The following is a 17,695-nucleotide window of genomic DNA, read 5'->3' as shown; positions in this document are numbered from 1 at the left end:
ACTAATGTTCCAAGCACTACAACATCTACTCTTACTACTCCTACAACACTTACTGCTGCAATATCTGCTTCTACCACTGTTGCACTAACTAGTTCAACAGCTCCTCCTACAACAACAGCACTAACTACTACATCATCTCCTTCTTCTAACACTGCAATACTAACTGCCACCATGTCTCCATCTACTACATCATCATCAAGTACTATTAGTGCTCCAAATACTACAACATCTGCTTTAACCTCTGCAGTACACACTGTTACTACTACTGCTGCCACTACAAAAACTACTCCAGCCACCACTATAGGACCAAGCACTACCACTTTCTCATCTTCTGCCACAACAGTACCTCTTACCAGTACAGGAGAAAGTACTATTAGTGCCCCAACTGCCTCAACAGCTTTTGCTGCAAGCACAACACCCAGTACCACTACAGGCTACTCTGCAACAACATCTTCTAGTACCACCACATCACTGAGTACTACTTCTCAAACTGAAACTCCTTCTACTACTTCAAAACAAAGTAACACTATTGTCGCAGAAACTACAAGCACTCCAGTTACCAGAGCAACATCAAGCAGTTCAGCTGTCAAAACTACTACAGCAGTTCTATCTACCACTTCAACACAAAGTACATCAACTGTTTTACCTACCCCCATAGCTGCAACTACAACTACTACTTTAGGTACCACTGCGACCCAAAGTACATCTAGTAACCAAACTGCTGTAACAGCACCACAATCTACAACCAATCTTCTAAGCACTGTAACATCTCCTCTTGCTTCCACGACAACATTAACTCCTACACTATCTCCTACTATTGCACTAACTAGGACAATAGTTCCTCCAACTACAGCACTGACTACTGCATCAGCTCCTTTTAGCACTAAAGCACTAACTAGCACTGTATTTCCATCTACTACAGCATCATCAAGTATTGCTACTTCTCCCAACAATGCATTTGATTTAACCTCTGCAGCACAAACTACTACTACTGATGCCACTAAAACAACTAATTCAGCCACCACTACAGAACCAAGTACCACTACTATATCATCTTCTGCCAAAACAATACCTATTACAAGTGCAGGAGAAAATACTACTAGCACCACAACTGCCTCAACAGTATCTACTACTAGCAAAATACCCAGTACCACTACTGCCTCACTTGTAGCAACAACTGCTCCTAGTACCACCACATCACAGAGCATTACTTCTATAGCTGCAGCTCCTTCTACTGCAGAACAAAGTGTTACTTTTGTAACACAAACTGCAACCACTCCAGTTACCACTGCGGCATCAAGCAGTTTATCTGTCCAGACTACTACAACACCTCTATTTGCTGTTTCAACAAATAGTTCAGTTGTTTTACCTACCACTACAGCTACAACCACAGCTACTACTTCAGGGTCTACTGCGACCAAAAGTACATCTAAAAACCTAACTTCTTCAACCACATCACAATCTACCACTAATGTTCCAACCACTATGACATCTCCTTCTCTTACTACTACTACAGCAACAATTACTACAATAGCTCCTTCTGCCACTGTTGCACTAACTAGTACAACAGCTCCTACTACAACTACAGCACTTACTACTACATCAGTGTCTAAAACTACAGCACTAACTACCCCCATGTCTCCATCTACTACAGTGTTATCAGGTACTACTATTGTGCCAACTACTACAACAACTGCTGCAACCTCTTTAGCACAAGCTACTATTACCGCTGTCACTTCAAATACTCCAGCCACCGCTACAGGACCAAGTACCACTACAGTCTCATATTTTGCCACAACATTTCCCATTACCAGTGCAGGAGAAAGTACTAGTAGTGCCACAACTATCTCAACAGCTTCTACTATTAGCACAGTTCCCAGTACCGCTACTGACTCACCTACAACAACATCTCCTACTACCACCACCACATTACTGAGTACTACTTCTCAATCTACAGCATCAAACAGTTCAGCTGTCCAGAGTACTGCAGCAGCTCTAGCTAGCACTTCAACACAAAGGACAACTGTTTTACCTACCACCACAACTGCTACTATAACTACTACTCCAGGAACTACTGTCCAAGCTATTACAACAGCATCACAAACCACCACTACTACCCTGACTGCAGCAACAACAGCTCCTATTACCACTGTAGTTCTAAATACTATGGTTCCTGTTACCACTACAACACCAAATATTACTATTATCCAAACTTCCACAGATACTCCTACAACTACTATTGCCTCAGCAATGCAAATTTCTACTACTGTCCCAACTGCTACTGTCCCTACTTCATCACAAACCACCACAATTCCACCTACTACAGAAGCTCCTACTACCACTATAGAATTAACTACTACAACAGTTCCTACTACAACTACAGCACTAACTACTACACCAGCTCCAACTACTGATACAGCATTACCTACCTCTACAGCAGATTCTATTACAGTATTATCAGCTACCACTTCTATTCCAACTACAGCAATATTTGCATCTACCTCTCTAGCACAAAGTACTTCTACAGCAGCTGAAAATACAACAATTACTTCAGTCACCACTACAGCAACAAGTATCACTAACGAACAAAGTACTTCTATTGTCACAGAATCTACAGCTATTCCAGTTACCACTACAAGTAGTTCAGGTACTCAGACTACTACAGAGGCTTCATCTAGCATTGCAAATCAAAATACAACTGTTTTATTCACTACAACAGCTGCAACTACAACTACTACTCCTACTACTAATGCAACACCAAGTACTTCAAAGATATTTGAAACCACCACTACTATTCCAACTACTACTACATCTCCTGCTACTTCAGCTTCTACTACCAGTTCAGCACCAATTACTCCTCCTGTCCAAACCAACACAGCAACGCCTAATATTACAGCAGCACGATTGTTTACTACTATCCATACAGTTAATTTGTCAAGCACCATTGCAACACTAAGTACTACTACTATCCCAAATACAACAGCAGTATTAGAAACTAACACTACTGTTCCAATCAATGCTACTACAGCAGTAACTACTACTAGTACTACAGCTCCTTCTACCACTAGAGCACCAGGTACTGCACCTGTCCAAATTATCACAGCAAATCCTACTATCACAGCAGAACAAATGTCTACTACGGTCTCAACTACTACAGCATCATCACCACAAACCACCACTACTCTTCCAACTACTACAACAGCTAGTACTTCTACTTTTGAGCTAACTACTAAATCTGCTCCTATTACAACTACAGCACTAACTAAGACAACAGCTCCAACTACCTCTAAAGCATTGACTACTTATACAACTTCTTATACCACAGCATCTTCAACTACTGCTGATCTAATTTCAGCAACATCCGCATCTACCACTGCAGCACAAAGCACTAGTACTGCCTTAACTACAACTACTTCAGAAACCACTACAGCAACAGGTACTACCATTGCCACAGAAGTTCCTGCTACCTCTGCAGGACAAAGTACTAGTAGGGCAATAACTGATTTAACAGGCCTTACTTCTACTACACCAACAAGTAGTACAGTCATCCACCCTACCACAGCATCTCTTACAAGAAGAACAACCATCCATACTCCCACAGAAACTCCAGCTACCAAAGCAACACAAAGTATTACTACTGGCCCTGCTACATTAACACTTTCTAATTCCACCATGTCACCAAGTACTACAACTGCTTCATTTACCACAAAAGCTTCCTCTTCCTCTACAACACAAAATATTACACTTTTTGCAACTACAACTGATGATGGTTCCTCAGCACCACCAAGTATCACCACTGTCCTAAATACTACAACAGCTTCTACTACCATTCCATTACAGACCACCACTACTGTCCCAACTAAAAGTCGTTCCACTGTCTCAACAACTGTAAATCGTTTAGCTACTTCTGCAGCTCTAAACTTTTCAACTGTCAAAATTACCACAGCAGCTCCAGCTACCACTGCAACACAAAATACTATTTCTGTCCCAACTACAAGCACAGCTCCAACAAACACTACGGCACCGGGTACTACATCTTCGTCATCTACCACAAAAGCTTCTGCTACCTCTACAACACAAAGAACTACAACTGCATCAACTACAATCACAACATCAGGTAACATGGCAACACCAAATAAAACTACTATCCCAAACTGTTTCAAGGACAACTCCCCCCTTACAACTGCAGCATCAAGTACTACAGCTGCCCAAACAACCCCAGCGGCTACTTTTGCTGTCCCAAATACTAAAACTACTGTGACTCCCACAGCAGCACAAAGTACTACTACTATTCCTAGAGCAGCTCCTTTGTCAACTGCAACAGAAAGTAGTAATATTATTGCTACACAAACCACAGCAGTTCCGCCTTCTATTACAGCACAAAGTATTATAGCTACCCAAAAAAATTTATATTTAATACTTTCCCAACTACCACAACAGCTTCTTCCATCACAACATAGCCACCTCCTACGGTTTTCCAAGTTACTACCAAGATTTTTTTTCCACCGCTATAGCTCAGAGTGTTAGTATTGTCTCAAATACCACAACAGCTTCTTCTACCTCAGCAGCTTTTACAGCTACATCACAAAGTACATCTACCTCTCCAAATACCACAATAGCTCCTACTACCACTACAGCACAAAGTATATCTACTACACCACCAAATATCACAATAGCTCTTCCTACTACAACAACAGCAAAAAGTGCAGCATCTACTCCTCCAAAATACCACAATAGCTCATCCTACTTGTACAGTACAAAGTACATCTATTCCTCCAAATACTAAATTAGCTTCTACTGCTACTACAGCACAACATATATCTACTCCTTTTAAATACCACAATGGCTCCTACGGCTTTTACAGCACAAAGTACATCTACTCTTCCAAATACTACAATAGCTCTTACTACCACTACATCCCAAAGTACATTTACTCCTCCAAATACCATAATAGCTCCTCCTACTACAACAACACAAAGTACATCTACACCTCCAAATACTATGATATCTCCTACAACCACTAAAGCACAAAGTACATCTACTCCTCCAAATACCACAAAAGCTCCTACTACCACTACAGCATAAAGTACATCTACTCCTCCAAATACCACAATAGCTTCTACTACAACTTCAGCCCAGAATACATCTACTCATCTAGATACCACAATAGCTCCTGCTACCACTACATCACAAAGTACATCTACTCCTCCAAATACCACAATCGCTTCTACTACAACTTAAGTCCAAAATACATCTACTCGTCTAGATACCGCAATAGCTCCTACTACCACTGCATCACAAAGTACATCTACTCCTCCAAATACCACAATAGCTTGTATTATTCCTATAGTAAAAAAGTATATAATTTACAATATCTTCCATTTATTATGCAATACTAACCATCATTATTCTTTTAGGTACTACTGCTATATCCACTGCAAATACTATTCCTTCTTCCACAACTACCGCTACACATGCATCTTCCACTACTCTTTCAACTACATCTACCATTACAGGTATCACTGATGTTTAACTCTATCTAATATGACATCTTTAAACATTACAATGGTTACTAAAACTAAGGATGAGTAGTGTATCTGATACTAAATATTTGCACTACCAAAAAAATTGTTACCAATATATTATTAGCTTTCGTGTATTTCATTCTCTTCATCAGATCATGAGAACCGTACTAGTTTGTAAAAGCAGGAGTATATGAATATGAAGAGGCAGTGCTATCATGTAATGCAAGAATGTATAGTGGTACAAATTTGCAAATAGTCATAAAAAATTGAAGGACCACTATCATGAAAAATTGTAAAATGTAAAACATATATGTATGCATAAGTATACAATGTACATTTGTTCGCAAGTAAAATGTACTGTAATTTTTTTTTACCTATGGCAGCATCACTTACAAAAGGATATACGAATATAGCAGGTTTGGGACTAGTCCATCTCCCCATAGGGCATTCTCGGGGTTTTCTTTATTTTTTACAAACACTTATTGAATGGTAGCTGCTCAATCCAACTGCCAAAACACAATGGAAGCAAATAGGGAGATTATTCAGCCATCTCTGTATAAATTGTTTCCAGGGATTGCTTTTCTAGAAAATAAAGGAAATACTGAGAATCTCCCATGAGGACATGGACTATTCCAAAACCTGTTATACCTGACATAATTGTACTACCTGTAAGTGACAACGATATAGGAGAAAAGCAATTTATAGTGCATATTAATTTTTTAAGTATGTGTACACATGCATTTTACATTTTAACATTTTTCATGATAGTGGTTCTTTAAAGGACACCCGAGGTTAAAATAAATGAATGAAATAAACAATTGTATCTATCCTCCTTCTCCTATAAATTACTTTTTAAGATATTCCACAGTTTTATTTTATATTTAAATCTTCTTTTTAAGTCTTTACTGTTGTATTGTTTTTGCTCAATGACCCATTCATTGAAGTATGCCAGAGCTAACATCTATGAATTATTGAACCTTTTTATCTCGTTCCTGCTCTCAGAAGCCATTTTCTTCTAGGAAAGTGGTTTTTTTTATAGTTGTAATTTCTTATCAGTGAGGGTCACACTGTAGTCTGACCAAGTCCAGACAGGAACTGCCACTTACATACCTGATGTTTAACTCTTTCAGGCAGAGAAAGAAAAAAAGGAACACAGCATAGTTATTAGTGTGCTAGGCACCCATGTCTATCTCATCATGTCACATGTCACCTCGGGTATCCTTTAAAGAGGAACTCCAGTGAAAATAATGTAGTAAAAAAAGTGCTTGATTTTTACAATAATTATGTATAAATGATTTAGTCAGTGTTTGCTCATTGTAAAATCTTTTCTCTCCCAGATTCACATTCTGACATGTATTACATGGTGACATTGTTACTGTGGGCAAGTTATGTAGCTGTTTCTAGCTGCTCTGGCTGTTACAGACAGCTTTAAACAGCCATTTCCTGTCTGTGAACATTGTTACATTGTGGCAGTTTGCCCAGAGTACCGCGGTATTCAGAGCCTCTTGTGGGAGGGGTTTCAGCACAAAATTAGTCACACAGCGCCCCCTGATGGTCTGTTTGTGAAAATCATTCTATTTCTCATGTAAAAGGGGGTATCAGCTACTGATTGGGATAAAGTTCAATTCTTGGTTGGAGTTTCTCTTTAACTACTAGATGCAAAATGGATGTTCATAAACATTCTATTTGTCCAACAATAACTGAAAATAGGACGTTTTGCAAATTTGCATTCTGCTGAAATGCATGTGTGTGCAGCCATTTTAATCCCTTCATGAATGGTGTTAATTGGTTGAAGAGGAACTTCAGTCTAAAGAAACAAACTGTCATTAAGTTACTTTAGTTATGTTAATTAAAATAGGTAATATAATCTCTTACTCATCCCTGTTTTAAAAGAACAGGTAAATCTTTGTGATTTCATAGGGGCAGCCATCTTTTTGGTTGAAAGGAAGTGACAAAGAGCATGAGACACGGTTCCAACTGTCCTGTGTCCTGATCACCCCTCCCAGCTGCGCGCACTAGGCTTCAAATGTCAAATTCAAAAAAAAAAAAAAAAACCTGCACCAAAACAGCAGAATGAGAACATCATCAGAAATCCCATCATACTTTGGACTGCATCAGGGGAAAAATGCCCAGGCAGTTTTCTTCTGTGCAGCTAAACATGAGGCTTGGGTAAGAAAAACAAAGTTCTGATGCTGTGAAACTGTTAAAGAAACACCAAGCCTTTTCAGTGCTGCTGAGTATATTTTTAGTCTGGAGGTTCACTTTAAAGAATGTTAATAGGGGGACAAGAGAGGAGGTTGGTCACATAAGTGATAGTGGCCATAACAATGCCTTTTGTAGTTTAAAAAATCCAGACCAATAATAAGTCCACAAACTTTAGCTTTACATAGAGCAATCAGTCTGAGTTTAAAGGTTTTCCTTTCCTGAAAATCTGTAAATTACCTTTCAAAACCATGATATAATGTGATTGGAAAGTTTCATTAGTACAGACACTACTCCTATGAGGTGGAGGGGGCAGGGGAGGTAAGTATCTTTTTGTGGCACTTTTTATCCCTATAGGTACACTATAACATGGTACCTGTGGTGGGAAGCGGAGTAGAGATATTTTGAAGCACCAAAACTGGTTGTGGGTAGCAATGGTTGTGTCTAGGGAAATCATGGAGAAGCATGTGATCAGTTTGGTCAGGTGATAGATATGTAAGTCTCTGATTTGCTAGTCAGTCATCATCATGTGCTAAAACAGAATGTGATCACAGCAAATCAGAGGTTTGAAAATCTATCAGCTGATCAAATAATTCACATGCTTCTCCATAAGTTCTCCTAGATATGAACATCATTTGTGGTAGGGTGGGGAGGCATGCAATGTGGATAGTGGGGCCGGGACAGAAATAAAAAAATCTCATAAACTGCCGATACACTTTCATGAAGGTTTTGTGTCTACCACAGCAACTACAACCACTCAGTCCACTAAATCAGCAGTCACCAGCAACTCCGGAGGGGCCACCAGTGCCACAGCATCTACAACCACTGGAGGACAGACAAACATCGCGGCTGCAGACAGTTCTAAGTGTAAGTGTGAAGTGCACACCAATAAGGAATGCATTTATGCATGCATTTGTTTTGTTTATAAGGCGGACAAGGCTTATAAGGATCATTTATATTCTTTCATACTCTTCAGTCTAGCATTGTTTTGGAAAATTAGGTCCATAGTCCCAAAAACCTAATTTCTATACTTGTGTCCTCCTCAACATGCCAATAATGTACATTCAAAACTATTTAAAGGGATACTGTAGGGGGGTTGGGGGAAAATGAGTTGAACTTACCCGGGGCTTCTAATGGTCCCCAACAGATGTCCTGTGCCCGCGCAGCCGCTCACCGATGCTCCGGCCCCCGCCTCCGGTTCACCTCTGGAATTTCAGACTTTTAAGTCTGAAAACCACTGCACCTGCGTTGCCGTGTCCTCGCTCCTGCTGATGTCACCAGGAGCATACTGCGCAGGCACAGACCATACTGGGCTTGTGCTAAACACTCCTGGTGATGTCAGTGGGAGCGTGGACACGGCAATGCAGGCGCAGTGGATTTCAGACTTTAAAGTCTGAAATTCCAGAAGTGAACCGGAGGCGGGCCGGAGCATCGGTGAGCGGCTGCGCGGGCACAGGACATCTGTGGGGGACCATTAGAAGCCCCGGGTAAATTCAACTCATTTTCCTGCGACCCCCGTACAGTATCCCTTTAAGAACATATTCTGCCTACTAAAGCTGATCATATATATTTGTTTTCATTACAGTACCATTCTGGGGTATCATCATAATAGGCGTGCTTGCTGCTGCCATATTTTTGGGGTTACTGCTCGGGGTGAGTATCTGACTAAATATTAGTGTTGAGCTTGAATTTCACATCAAGATGATTTGATTTGCGCACAATTATGTTCTGTAATTTTGCTATTATGTGAAATAATGTGAAAATTCAAAAAAATGTGATTATTTAGGAACAATGTACCGGTATTTTCTTCAAAGAGACCTTGTCATTTTTGAGAAAATCGATAAAAAAATCAAAGAAAAAGGGTTGTTAAACTCAGTATAATGACATTTCGTTTGTTATTTACTTTAAGAGTTCTGTTTACACATTTTAAGACAACGGACAGCTTGGGCCCCCCTCCCAAGCTCTTTATCCCATTTTCACCCATGCAGGCTGGTATAGCCAAAATTCTGAGCCAGGACTGCACTCTGAGCTACACCAGCCCAAATGATCCATGATCAGGGACGGACCTAGACCAAGTTGCGCCTTGGGCAAGGTCAGGTTTTGGCGCCTTAAGGTCAGGTTTTGGCGCCTAAACTGCCATTTATTTTGCCACCTTTTTAAGAATTCAACAAACTGCGCCTGGGGCAAGATACCCCCCCCCCCCTAGATCCGTCCCTGTCCATGATGTGGGGGGCCTCTGAAACGCCTCCCCTTCTCCCTCAAAGTCCTTGTCCATACCATGGGCAAGAGGGTCTTCCCCATGACCAGGGCCCTGTAGAACATAAGAATACAGATCTCAGGACTCTGTACATATTAAAGTGTACCGCAGCAAAATTACATTTTACTGAGTTTAAAAAAACGTGTTTTTCTTCTGATTTTTTTAAGTCGATTTTCTCAAAAACAACAAGGTCTTTTTAAAAAGTTTTTTACTTGTTTTTCACTATTCCCCCTAATTACGTGTAATAGTAATGCTAAATTTTATGCTCAATTTGGCATAAGTGAAATTAGCACCGTACAACCATCACTACTAAATGTATTCAGCAATTTGTAGACCTTAAAGGGACTCCGAGCAGTGCAAAAACTATGGAAAGTTGCATATCATTTTAAAGCTCTCTTTCTCCTCTTTCCAATGATATATAAACCGCCACCCTACGCCTTTTAGTTTTCGCTATATTTGCGATTGAAATTGCCGTGGCCGCGATTTCGTTTGCGAAAATAGAGAAAACTAAAAGGCGTAGAGTGACGATTTAGGTGTCGCCAGAAAGAGGAGAAAGAGAGCTTTAAAATGATATCCATCTTTCCATAGCTACATTGTATTACACAGGGCGACTTTTTCCTAGTCAGCAGCTCCAGTCTGCTGAATGGAGCTGCTGACTTTGAGAAAAAGTCGCCCTGTGTAATACAATGTAACTATGGAAAGATGGATATCATTTTAAAGCTCTCTTCCTCCTCTTTCTGACGGCCCCTAAATCGTCACTCTACGCCTTTTAGTTTTCTCTATTTTCGCGATCGATATCGCGGCCGCGGCAATTTCAATCGCGAATATAGCGAAAACTAAAAGGTGTAGGGCGGCAGTTTATATATCATTGGAAAGAGGAGAAAGAAACCTTTAAAATGATATGTATCTTTCCATAGTTTTTGCACTGCTCGGAGTCCCTTTAATGTGTAAGTCCAGACCAAAGTGAAAATATGTTTGTGTAGCATCGCCCAGACATGAACGTGAAATTATAACATTTAATAATAATAAATTCCAGTATTTTTATGGCACTCTTCTCCTATCGAACTCAAAGTACACTTAGTAGGCAATGGCAGTGTTAGGGAGTCTCGCTCAAGAATTCCTTACTAAGTAGGTGCTGGCGTACTAAATAGATGGAGCTGAGATTTGAACTCAGGTTGAGGAGCTTTTTGGATTTCTAAAGCGCTGGCGCTTAAACTATACTCTGCAATGAGATCGTTTTCATTGGGGCATTCCGTTTGCTGTCCGCAATTCCGCCTCAATGGAAGGTACAGAAAAAAACGCAAAACGCTCACAAAAATGCATTGAGCAGCGATTGCGTTTGCGTTTTTAACAATAAATACATTGTATTTATTCTATCCCAATACAAAGAGTTTACTTCCTGACTTGCGTCATGGAGTGAATTACAAAACTGCTCGGGAAAAGCGCTTAGAAAAGCACTTTTAAGAAAAACGCACCGCCCACCCTAGCGTCGGGAAACGCGAAACAAAATGCCTCAAAAAATGCCTAACGCAAATGGACACGCTAACGGAACGCAATGGGAACAAGGCCTTAAAGGAAGCATCAGCCAAATACTGCTGCACCATGATATACTTACCCGGGGCTTCCTCCAGCCCTATGCAGCTGACATGTCCCTCGCAGCATCTGCTGTCAGTAGAGGATGACCTCGAGGTAGGCCCCTTCACCAGTGGGGACCCCGGGCTAGCGGCTGCAAGTGGAGATGCTGCGAGGGACATGTCGGCTGCAAGGGGCTTGAGGAAGCCCCAGGTAAGTATATCATATGCAGCAGTATTTGGCTGATGCTTCCTTTAAGGGCTCTGCCTCTGCCATAGGAGATCTGAGTTCAAATCTCAGCTCTATCTGTTCAGTACACCAGCACCTATTCAGTAAAGAGTTATTGGGCTAGACTCCCTACCACTGCCACTGCCTACTGAGTGCACTCTAGTGGCTGCCTCGCAAGCACTTTGAGTTTGATAGGAAAAAAATGCTAGAGCTAGGGCTGGAGGAATCCCCGGGCAAGTATATCATGGAGCAGCAGTATTTGGCTGACAACTCCTTTAACCTCCGTGGCGGTAAGCCCGACCTCAGGTCGGGCTATGCACGCAGGAGGATTTCTCAGGCCCTGCTGGGCCGATTTGCATAATTTTTTTTGTACATGCAGCTAGCACTTTGCTAGCTGCGTGTACTTCCCAATCACCGCCGCTCTGTGCCGATTCGCCCCCCCCCCCCCCCCCCCGACCCCTTGCGCAGCCCGGCCTATCAGCGCCAGGCAGCGCTGAGGGGTAGATCGGGACTCCCGACGACGTCCATGACGATCGTCGCCATGGCGACGGGGAAAGCCAAACAGGAAATCCTGTTCTGAACGGGATTTCCTGTTTGCACTGATCGCCGGAGGCGATCGGAGGAGGTGGGGGGATGGCGCTAAACAGCGGCTATCATGTAGCTAGTGCTAGGCTAGCTACATGATTTTAAAAAAAAAATTAAAGTGCTGCGCTGCCCCCTGGCGGTTTTAATAGACCGCAAGGGAGGTTAAACATTACATTGTCCAGCCCATGGATACTATACTGACTCTGCTGCACTTATCTAAATTTGACTCTAACTGCCATCTACACAAATGGAAGATACAATCATGGCTGTCAATTCATCGTTTCCTGTTATGGTTCCACCTACTCCTGAAAGCAAAAGGTGTGTGTGGGGGGGGTGGGGGTGGGGGGGGGGATTTATGTGGAAATGCTCAGAATTTGCATGAGGGAAAAACAATACAAGGAATTCCCTCTGAAAATATCTCCCATTTCAGCCATTGACAGCAGACTGATGCAGCAAAGGATTATAGGAAATTTTAAATTTAAAAAAAAAATTATGGATGGGTAATTTATTTTTAAGGCACTGATCAATTCAGCTTAACTGACATTGCTTTAGAGTTCATAAAACAAAGAATAAGGCTAACTAAAATTCCACTTTTAAGTCCACGTCATGCTCCCCCATTAAACAAACAAACAAACAAAAAAAAACTCCACCCACAAAACTCACCTACTAATCACTTAAATGCAAGGGTCCTCAACCCCCAATCACCCAAATATTAGTCTGTACTACTCCTTCTGTCATCATCATGGACCTCTGACTGTCTGGACACCACCCACATTGGGAGTAAAATTAAGTGACATACTTTTTCTCACCCCTCCCACAACCGCTTATGCCACATCCAATAACCCCACTGGTATCACTGTGGGGGATGTTAGTGGCTGTAAAAGCCATGCCCCCCTCCAATGGTCTGAAGGGGAAACAAGATGTGACCAAGGAGGACAAAATGCTACTAGGATTCAGAAACTCTCTCCCAGAAGCCATCAGGACAATGTCTTAAAGCTTGTTTGAGGTCATCCGGAAAAAAAAATCTAAACATGTTTAATCTTCCTGCAGGTTGCAGCTTGTCTGTATTTCAGCATGTTCCGTTCTAGCAGCATCATTGGTCGCTTTGGACGGTGGACCCCTTCAAATCAGCCTTCAAGTCGGCCCGAAGACCTTGAGAGAGGACGAATACAACGACTGAACACCCAAAGGCCAGCAACTCAAAGACATGAACAGGAGATGTGGGTAGTGCAACCTCAATGTGGACAAACTCCAAACTAACCCTGAGCTAATGGATCCACAACTGTTTCACCAGGGATCGTTGGACTGCTTTGTCAGATTCACTGTCATAGAGAGAACTTCTTAGGTTCTGAGAAAATACTGAATGTTCCACATATGCACCTCTGCCCCACCTCCCTGCTAATTCCTTCCTGACCACTTCCTTTGTGTTGTCTGCTCTCTGCATCTGCTTGGACAAGCCAGCTGCCCTGTGTGTTCAGTGCCAATTCTGCATTAAAACTGAGAAGAGCAGAGAACTACATACACACAAGGGAGTGAGATACTTGTTAGACTGATTGGGCAGAGCTGCAGACATGAACTTGCAAATTTTACTGGAGGCTTGTGAATCAAGCTCAATCACCTTGCTGATAGAATACACTTCTCTTTCAAGATATAGTAGTGGTTTCATATACAGTACTTGGGTCACTATAAAGTGGTTTCATATACTTGGATCACTATAATATCCCTTTAACAAATGTCTTAATGGATAAGTGCAACTATAATGCTCTCTGTATTGTTTAACAAGCCCGTATTTTTGGCATGGGCTTTACTGGAACGAAAATATCATTTTATAGGGTGCAGGAAATAGCTGGTAGTAAAATATTGGTAAAATTACTGATATTCTAATACGTAATTCATATAGTAAAATATCGGTAATATTTACCAATATTTGACCATGACCTAACCTTGCCCTACTCTACCCCCCCAGTGGTGCTTAACTGTAACCCCCCCCCCCTTTTCCCCGGTGGGCAACTAACCTTAACCACTAATCCCATGACCACCTAATCCTAACATCTCCCCCTCAGGCCTCAGCCTAACCTTAACGCCCCCTGAATAGCAGGTGCTGTGGCCACCTGCTATTTGCACTGCGGCTACAATTAGTGGATACCCAAATTAGCTTGAGCTTTTACTAGCTGTTCCAAGTGCAAGCTATATTATATCAGATCAAATGATATGATTGATATCAGGTAGATATTGTTTACCACTTCTAATAATGTGAGACTAGCTTCACATTTATGGAGCCCTTTCCATTTTTGCCACATCCTTCTGTGGTGCTAACACATGATGATGTCATCATTGGTGTCAAGATGGAGTGCAGCTGGATTATCCAGACTGTTGGGTCACTTCTGCCCCAGCTTCGGCAATAGTATGGTGGTGAGAGGAGGGGTACACCAGGGATGTGTCACATGAAGGGGGGGGGGGGGAGATTTGAAAGATCGGTAATTGACATGCCAGGGAAACCGAAGACAAAGAGCCTGATTCACTATTCGTTGCTAACCTACTTAGCATGCCCAAAGGCTTTGGGCATGCTAACTAGGGTGCTAAGTAGTTAGCACCAAGAAAAGTGAATCAGCTCGCGCGCAAAGTCCCGTGTGCAAAACTTTGCGCACGCAAAGCCCGGTGCGCGCGAAACGTTGCATCGTAGTGCGACGAACATGGCGCACCTGATACGGCTATAAGGGCGCATTGGGTGCGACCTTAACATTGCATAGTGCGATGATAAGGTTGCACTCAATGCGCCCTTATAGTGGCATCAGGTGTGCCGTTTTTGTCGCACCGCGATGCGACATTTTGCGCGCACCCGACTAGTTAGCCTGCACATAGTGTTTTTAAGCGTGAAAAGGAGCTTTTCACAAGTGTGCTAACAGTTAGCACCGCTTTGTGAATCAAGCCCAAAAGGTTTAGTTAAGAAGAAAAAACATGTTTTGGCAGGTAAGTATACATTTTTTATAAACAACCCTCCCCACTTGCGCAAGTTATAGCATATTTCGGTTTACTTCAAAAACAAAAGAACTCATATTCTTAAACGTTCCTGGTGATTTCCTTGGTTGGACTCCTTTTTGGCTTTTTCTGTTCTAAAAAGAAAAACTGTATCTTCTGGCCTCTAGAGGGAGCAGTGAGCATATACAAACAGTCTATCCATTTTGGTGCCCATACCCATATTTTACTTTTCCCCCTAGTGGCTGGAAGATTCATTTTAGTGGTTTTCTTTTAGAAAGTATAGGGAAGCAGTAGATTTGGGCGCATGAGACAAGTGGACAAAAAGGGCGCCCCATTCACTTTCATTATAAATATCGTTTAATGGGCGCTGAACGGGGAAAATAAGGCGCCGGAGATTTTTAAGGATTTATAACGGCGCCCGGAGATTTTTAAGGATTTATAACTATGTTTGTGATGATTTAAGTTTACAAAATGAGCCCGTGACGAATAACGTTTATGAAGATAATAAATCACTATTTCTAAAACATTTCTAACACATTATTATCCACCCAAAAAAATAATTTACATTTTTTTTCTTTACATTCTTTATTTATTCATGTCTGTAAAACATTATTATCCATAGGGGGTTTTAGGTTTAGGCACCAACAGGGGGGTCTTAGGTTTAGGCACCTACAGGGGGGTCTTAGGTTTAGGCACTAACAGGGGGGTCTTAGGTTTAGGCACCAACAGGGGGGTCTTAGGGTTAGGCACCTACAGGGGCGTCTTAGGGTTAGGCACCTACAGGGGGGTCTTAGGTTTAGGCACTAACAGGGGGGTCTTAGGTTTAGGCACTAACAGGGGGGTCTTAGGGTTAGGCACCAACAGGGGGGTCTTAGGGTTAGGCACCAACAGGGGGGTCTTAGGGTTAGGCACCAACAGGGGGGTCTTAGGTTTAGGCACCAACAGGGGGTCTAGGGGTTAGGGATAGGTACAGGGAGGGTTTTTAATAAACGAAAATATACGTTTCACTTTACAAACAGGGAAGATTAACGTTTTAAGAATTGCCGATCTCATACACATTATTTAGTGATTTATACATTTTTAAATCACTATTTATAAACGAAATTCTACACAATAATTTCTATAAACGATATTTTCATTTATCGTTTATACCACGCGCCCTTTTTTCCCGACGCCCTTTTCGTACGTACGCAAAGTATAGTACTTACAGCCAGGCCTCATGATTAATTCTGTAAATGCACTATAGGCACACTTAACCTTTAAGAAACAAGTTAATTTTATACATTTGGTCTTCTGCATTTTTTCCTGAGATAAATATGGTATATATTATTTCCCAGAAATTCCAGAGGCCTATAATAGTCAATAAAACCATGGCATTGCCCCACCCTTTGGACAGAAGATAGCAGTGTTCATAGTATGCAGTAGGGGTAGTCTTTTCACACATGTGTATTTTGTAATGAGATCAAACTATTTATATGTGTATTTATTACGTTGTGCCCAGTATTATGTAAATAGCTAGCTTCCAGTAGAAGCATTTTATTATCTCAAAATGATCTATATGTTTGTATATGTCAGTTTACTGCTTTATATTAAACAATGCATGCAATTTTGTGGTGTGATTAACAGAAAGAACAGTAGTATGCACACATACTGTCCACAAACATAAACATAAAATTCAAAGGAAAGAGGGGGTTTGGAGGGTATGTGCAACAGATATATACAAACACGTTTTTTAAGGATAATATAAAAAATATGAAATCTTTATTAATAATATATCAATAATTAAAAGACATGGAACATGGCTTTTGGAATGGTGCTCAAACAAGCACACACAACCCCACAAACATACACCTAAGATCAGGGGCGTAACTAGAAATCACAGGGCCCCCTGCAAAACTTTGGATGGGGCCCCCTACCCCTGCACAGTGAATAGGGACTGTCTACAAATCATTGTCTATGAAACTTTGTATGATTCCGATTCCTTATCAGTGGCTGAGCAGATGCAGTCGTTAGAGCAATTGTGCTTCTGGGTCCCCCTGCGGCTGCATCCCTTGCAGGGTCTATTGTTACGCCCCTGCCTAAGATCACCTAGTGTGATCAGGGATCCCAGGAGGAGGCCTTGAGAATTGCACTGTAGATTAAAGCACTTCAAAATCCAACCGGCTTCAAGAAAGTTCATAGCAGAAAAGCCATGCAAGCATATGCAGTGCGTCACAGCCAATTAATTCAGCAGACCTACAGAAAGGCGAAGCAACAAGGAGCAAGCTTGAAAAGTTTACAGCAACTGTTAGCAGATCAGGCAATTATAATCAGCAAATGCAACTGAAGGATTGTTGAATACTATACC

The 17,695-nt window shown here is 41.6% G+C and overlaps 2 protein-coding genes across 2 annotated transcripts in view; both read left to right on the top strand.

Moving 5' to 3' along the window:
• Nucleotides 1-5,526, top strand: part of LOC137528389 (serine-rich adhesin for platelets-like) — a gene marked incomplete at its 5' end in the record, with an annotated part of 31,953 nt that extends 26,427 nt beyond the window's left edge. Inside the window, 4 exons of the mRNA XM_068249682.1 lie at nucleotides 1,815-2,252; nucleotides 3,947-4,117; nucleotides 5,027-5,302; nucleotides 5,418-5,526. Coding sequence (XP_068105783.1) covers nucleotides 1,815-2,252; nucleotides 3,947-4,117; nucleotides 5,027-5,302; nucleotides 5,418-5,526 — 994 coding nt within the window. The remainder of the gene's footprint in view (nucleotides 1-1,814; nucleotides 2,253-3,946; nucleotides 4,118-5,026; nucleotides 5,303-5,417) is intronic.
• LOC137527312 (uncharacterized) overlaps nucleotides 1-13,995 on the top strand; it is a 44,878-nt gene extending 30,883 nt beyond the window's left edge. Inside the window, exons 3-5 of the mRNA XM_068247820.1 lie at nucleotides 8,472-8,594; nucleotides 9,313-9,380; nucleotides 13,420-13,995. Of these exons, the coding sequence (XP_068103921.1) occupies nucleotides 8,472-8,594; nucleotides 9,313-9,380; nucleotides 13,420-13,629 (401 nt within the window). The 3' untranslated portion in view covers nucleotides 13,630-13,995. The remainder of the gene's footprint in view (nucleotides 1-8,471; nucleotides 8,595-9,312; nucleotides 9,381-13,419) is intronic.
• The last annotated feature ends 3,700 nt before the right edge of the window (nucleotides 13,996-17,695 follow it).

The sequence above is a fragment of the Hyperolius riggenbachi genome, chromosome 8 (assembly GCF_040937935.1).
Source record: "Hyperolius riggenbachi isolate aHypRig1 chromosome 8, aHypRig1.pri, whole genome shotgun sequence".
In the NCBI taxonomy this organism is placed as follows: Eukaryota; Metazoa; Chordata; class Amphibia; order Anura; family Hyperoliidae; genus Hyperolius; species Hyperolius riggenbachi.
The sequence above is the reverse complement of the archived record's forward strand: the minus strand, read 5'-3'. Positions and strand labels throughout refer to the sequence as shown.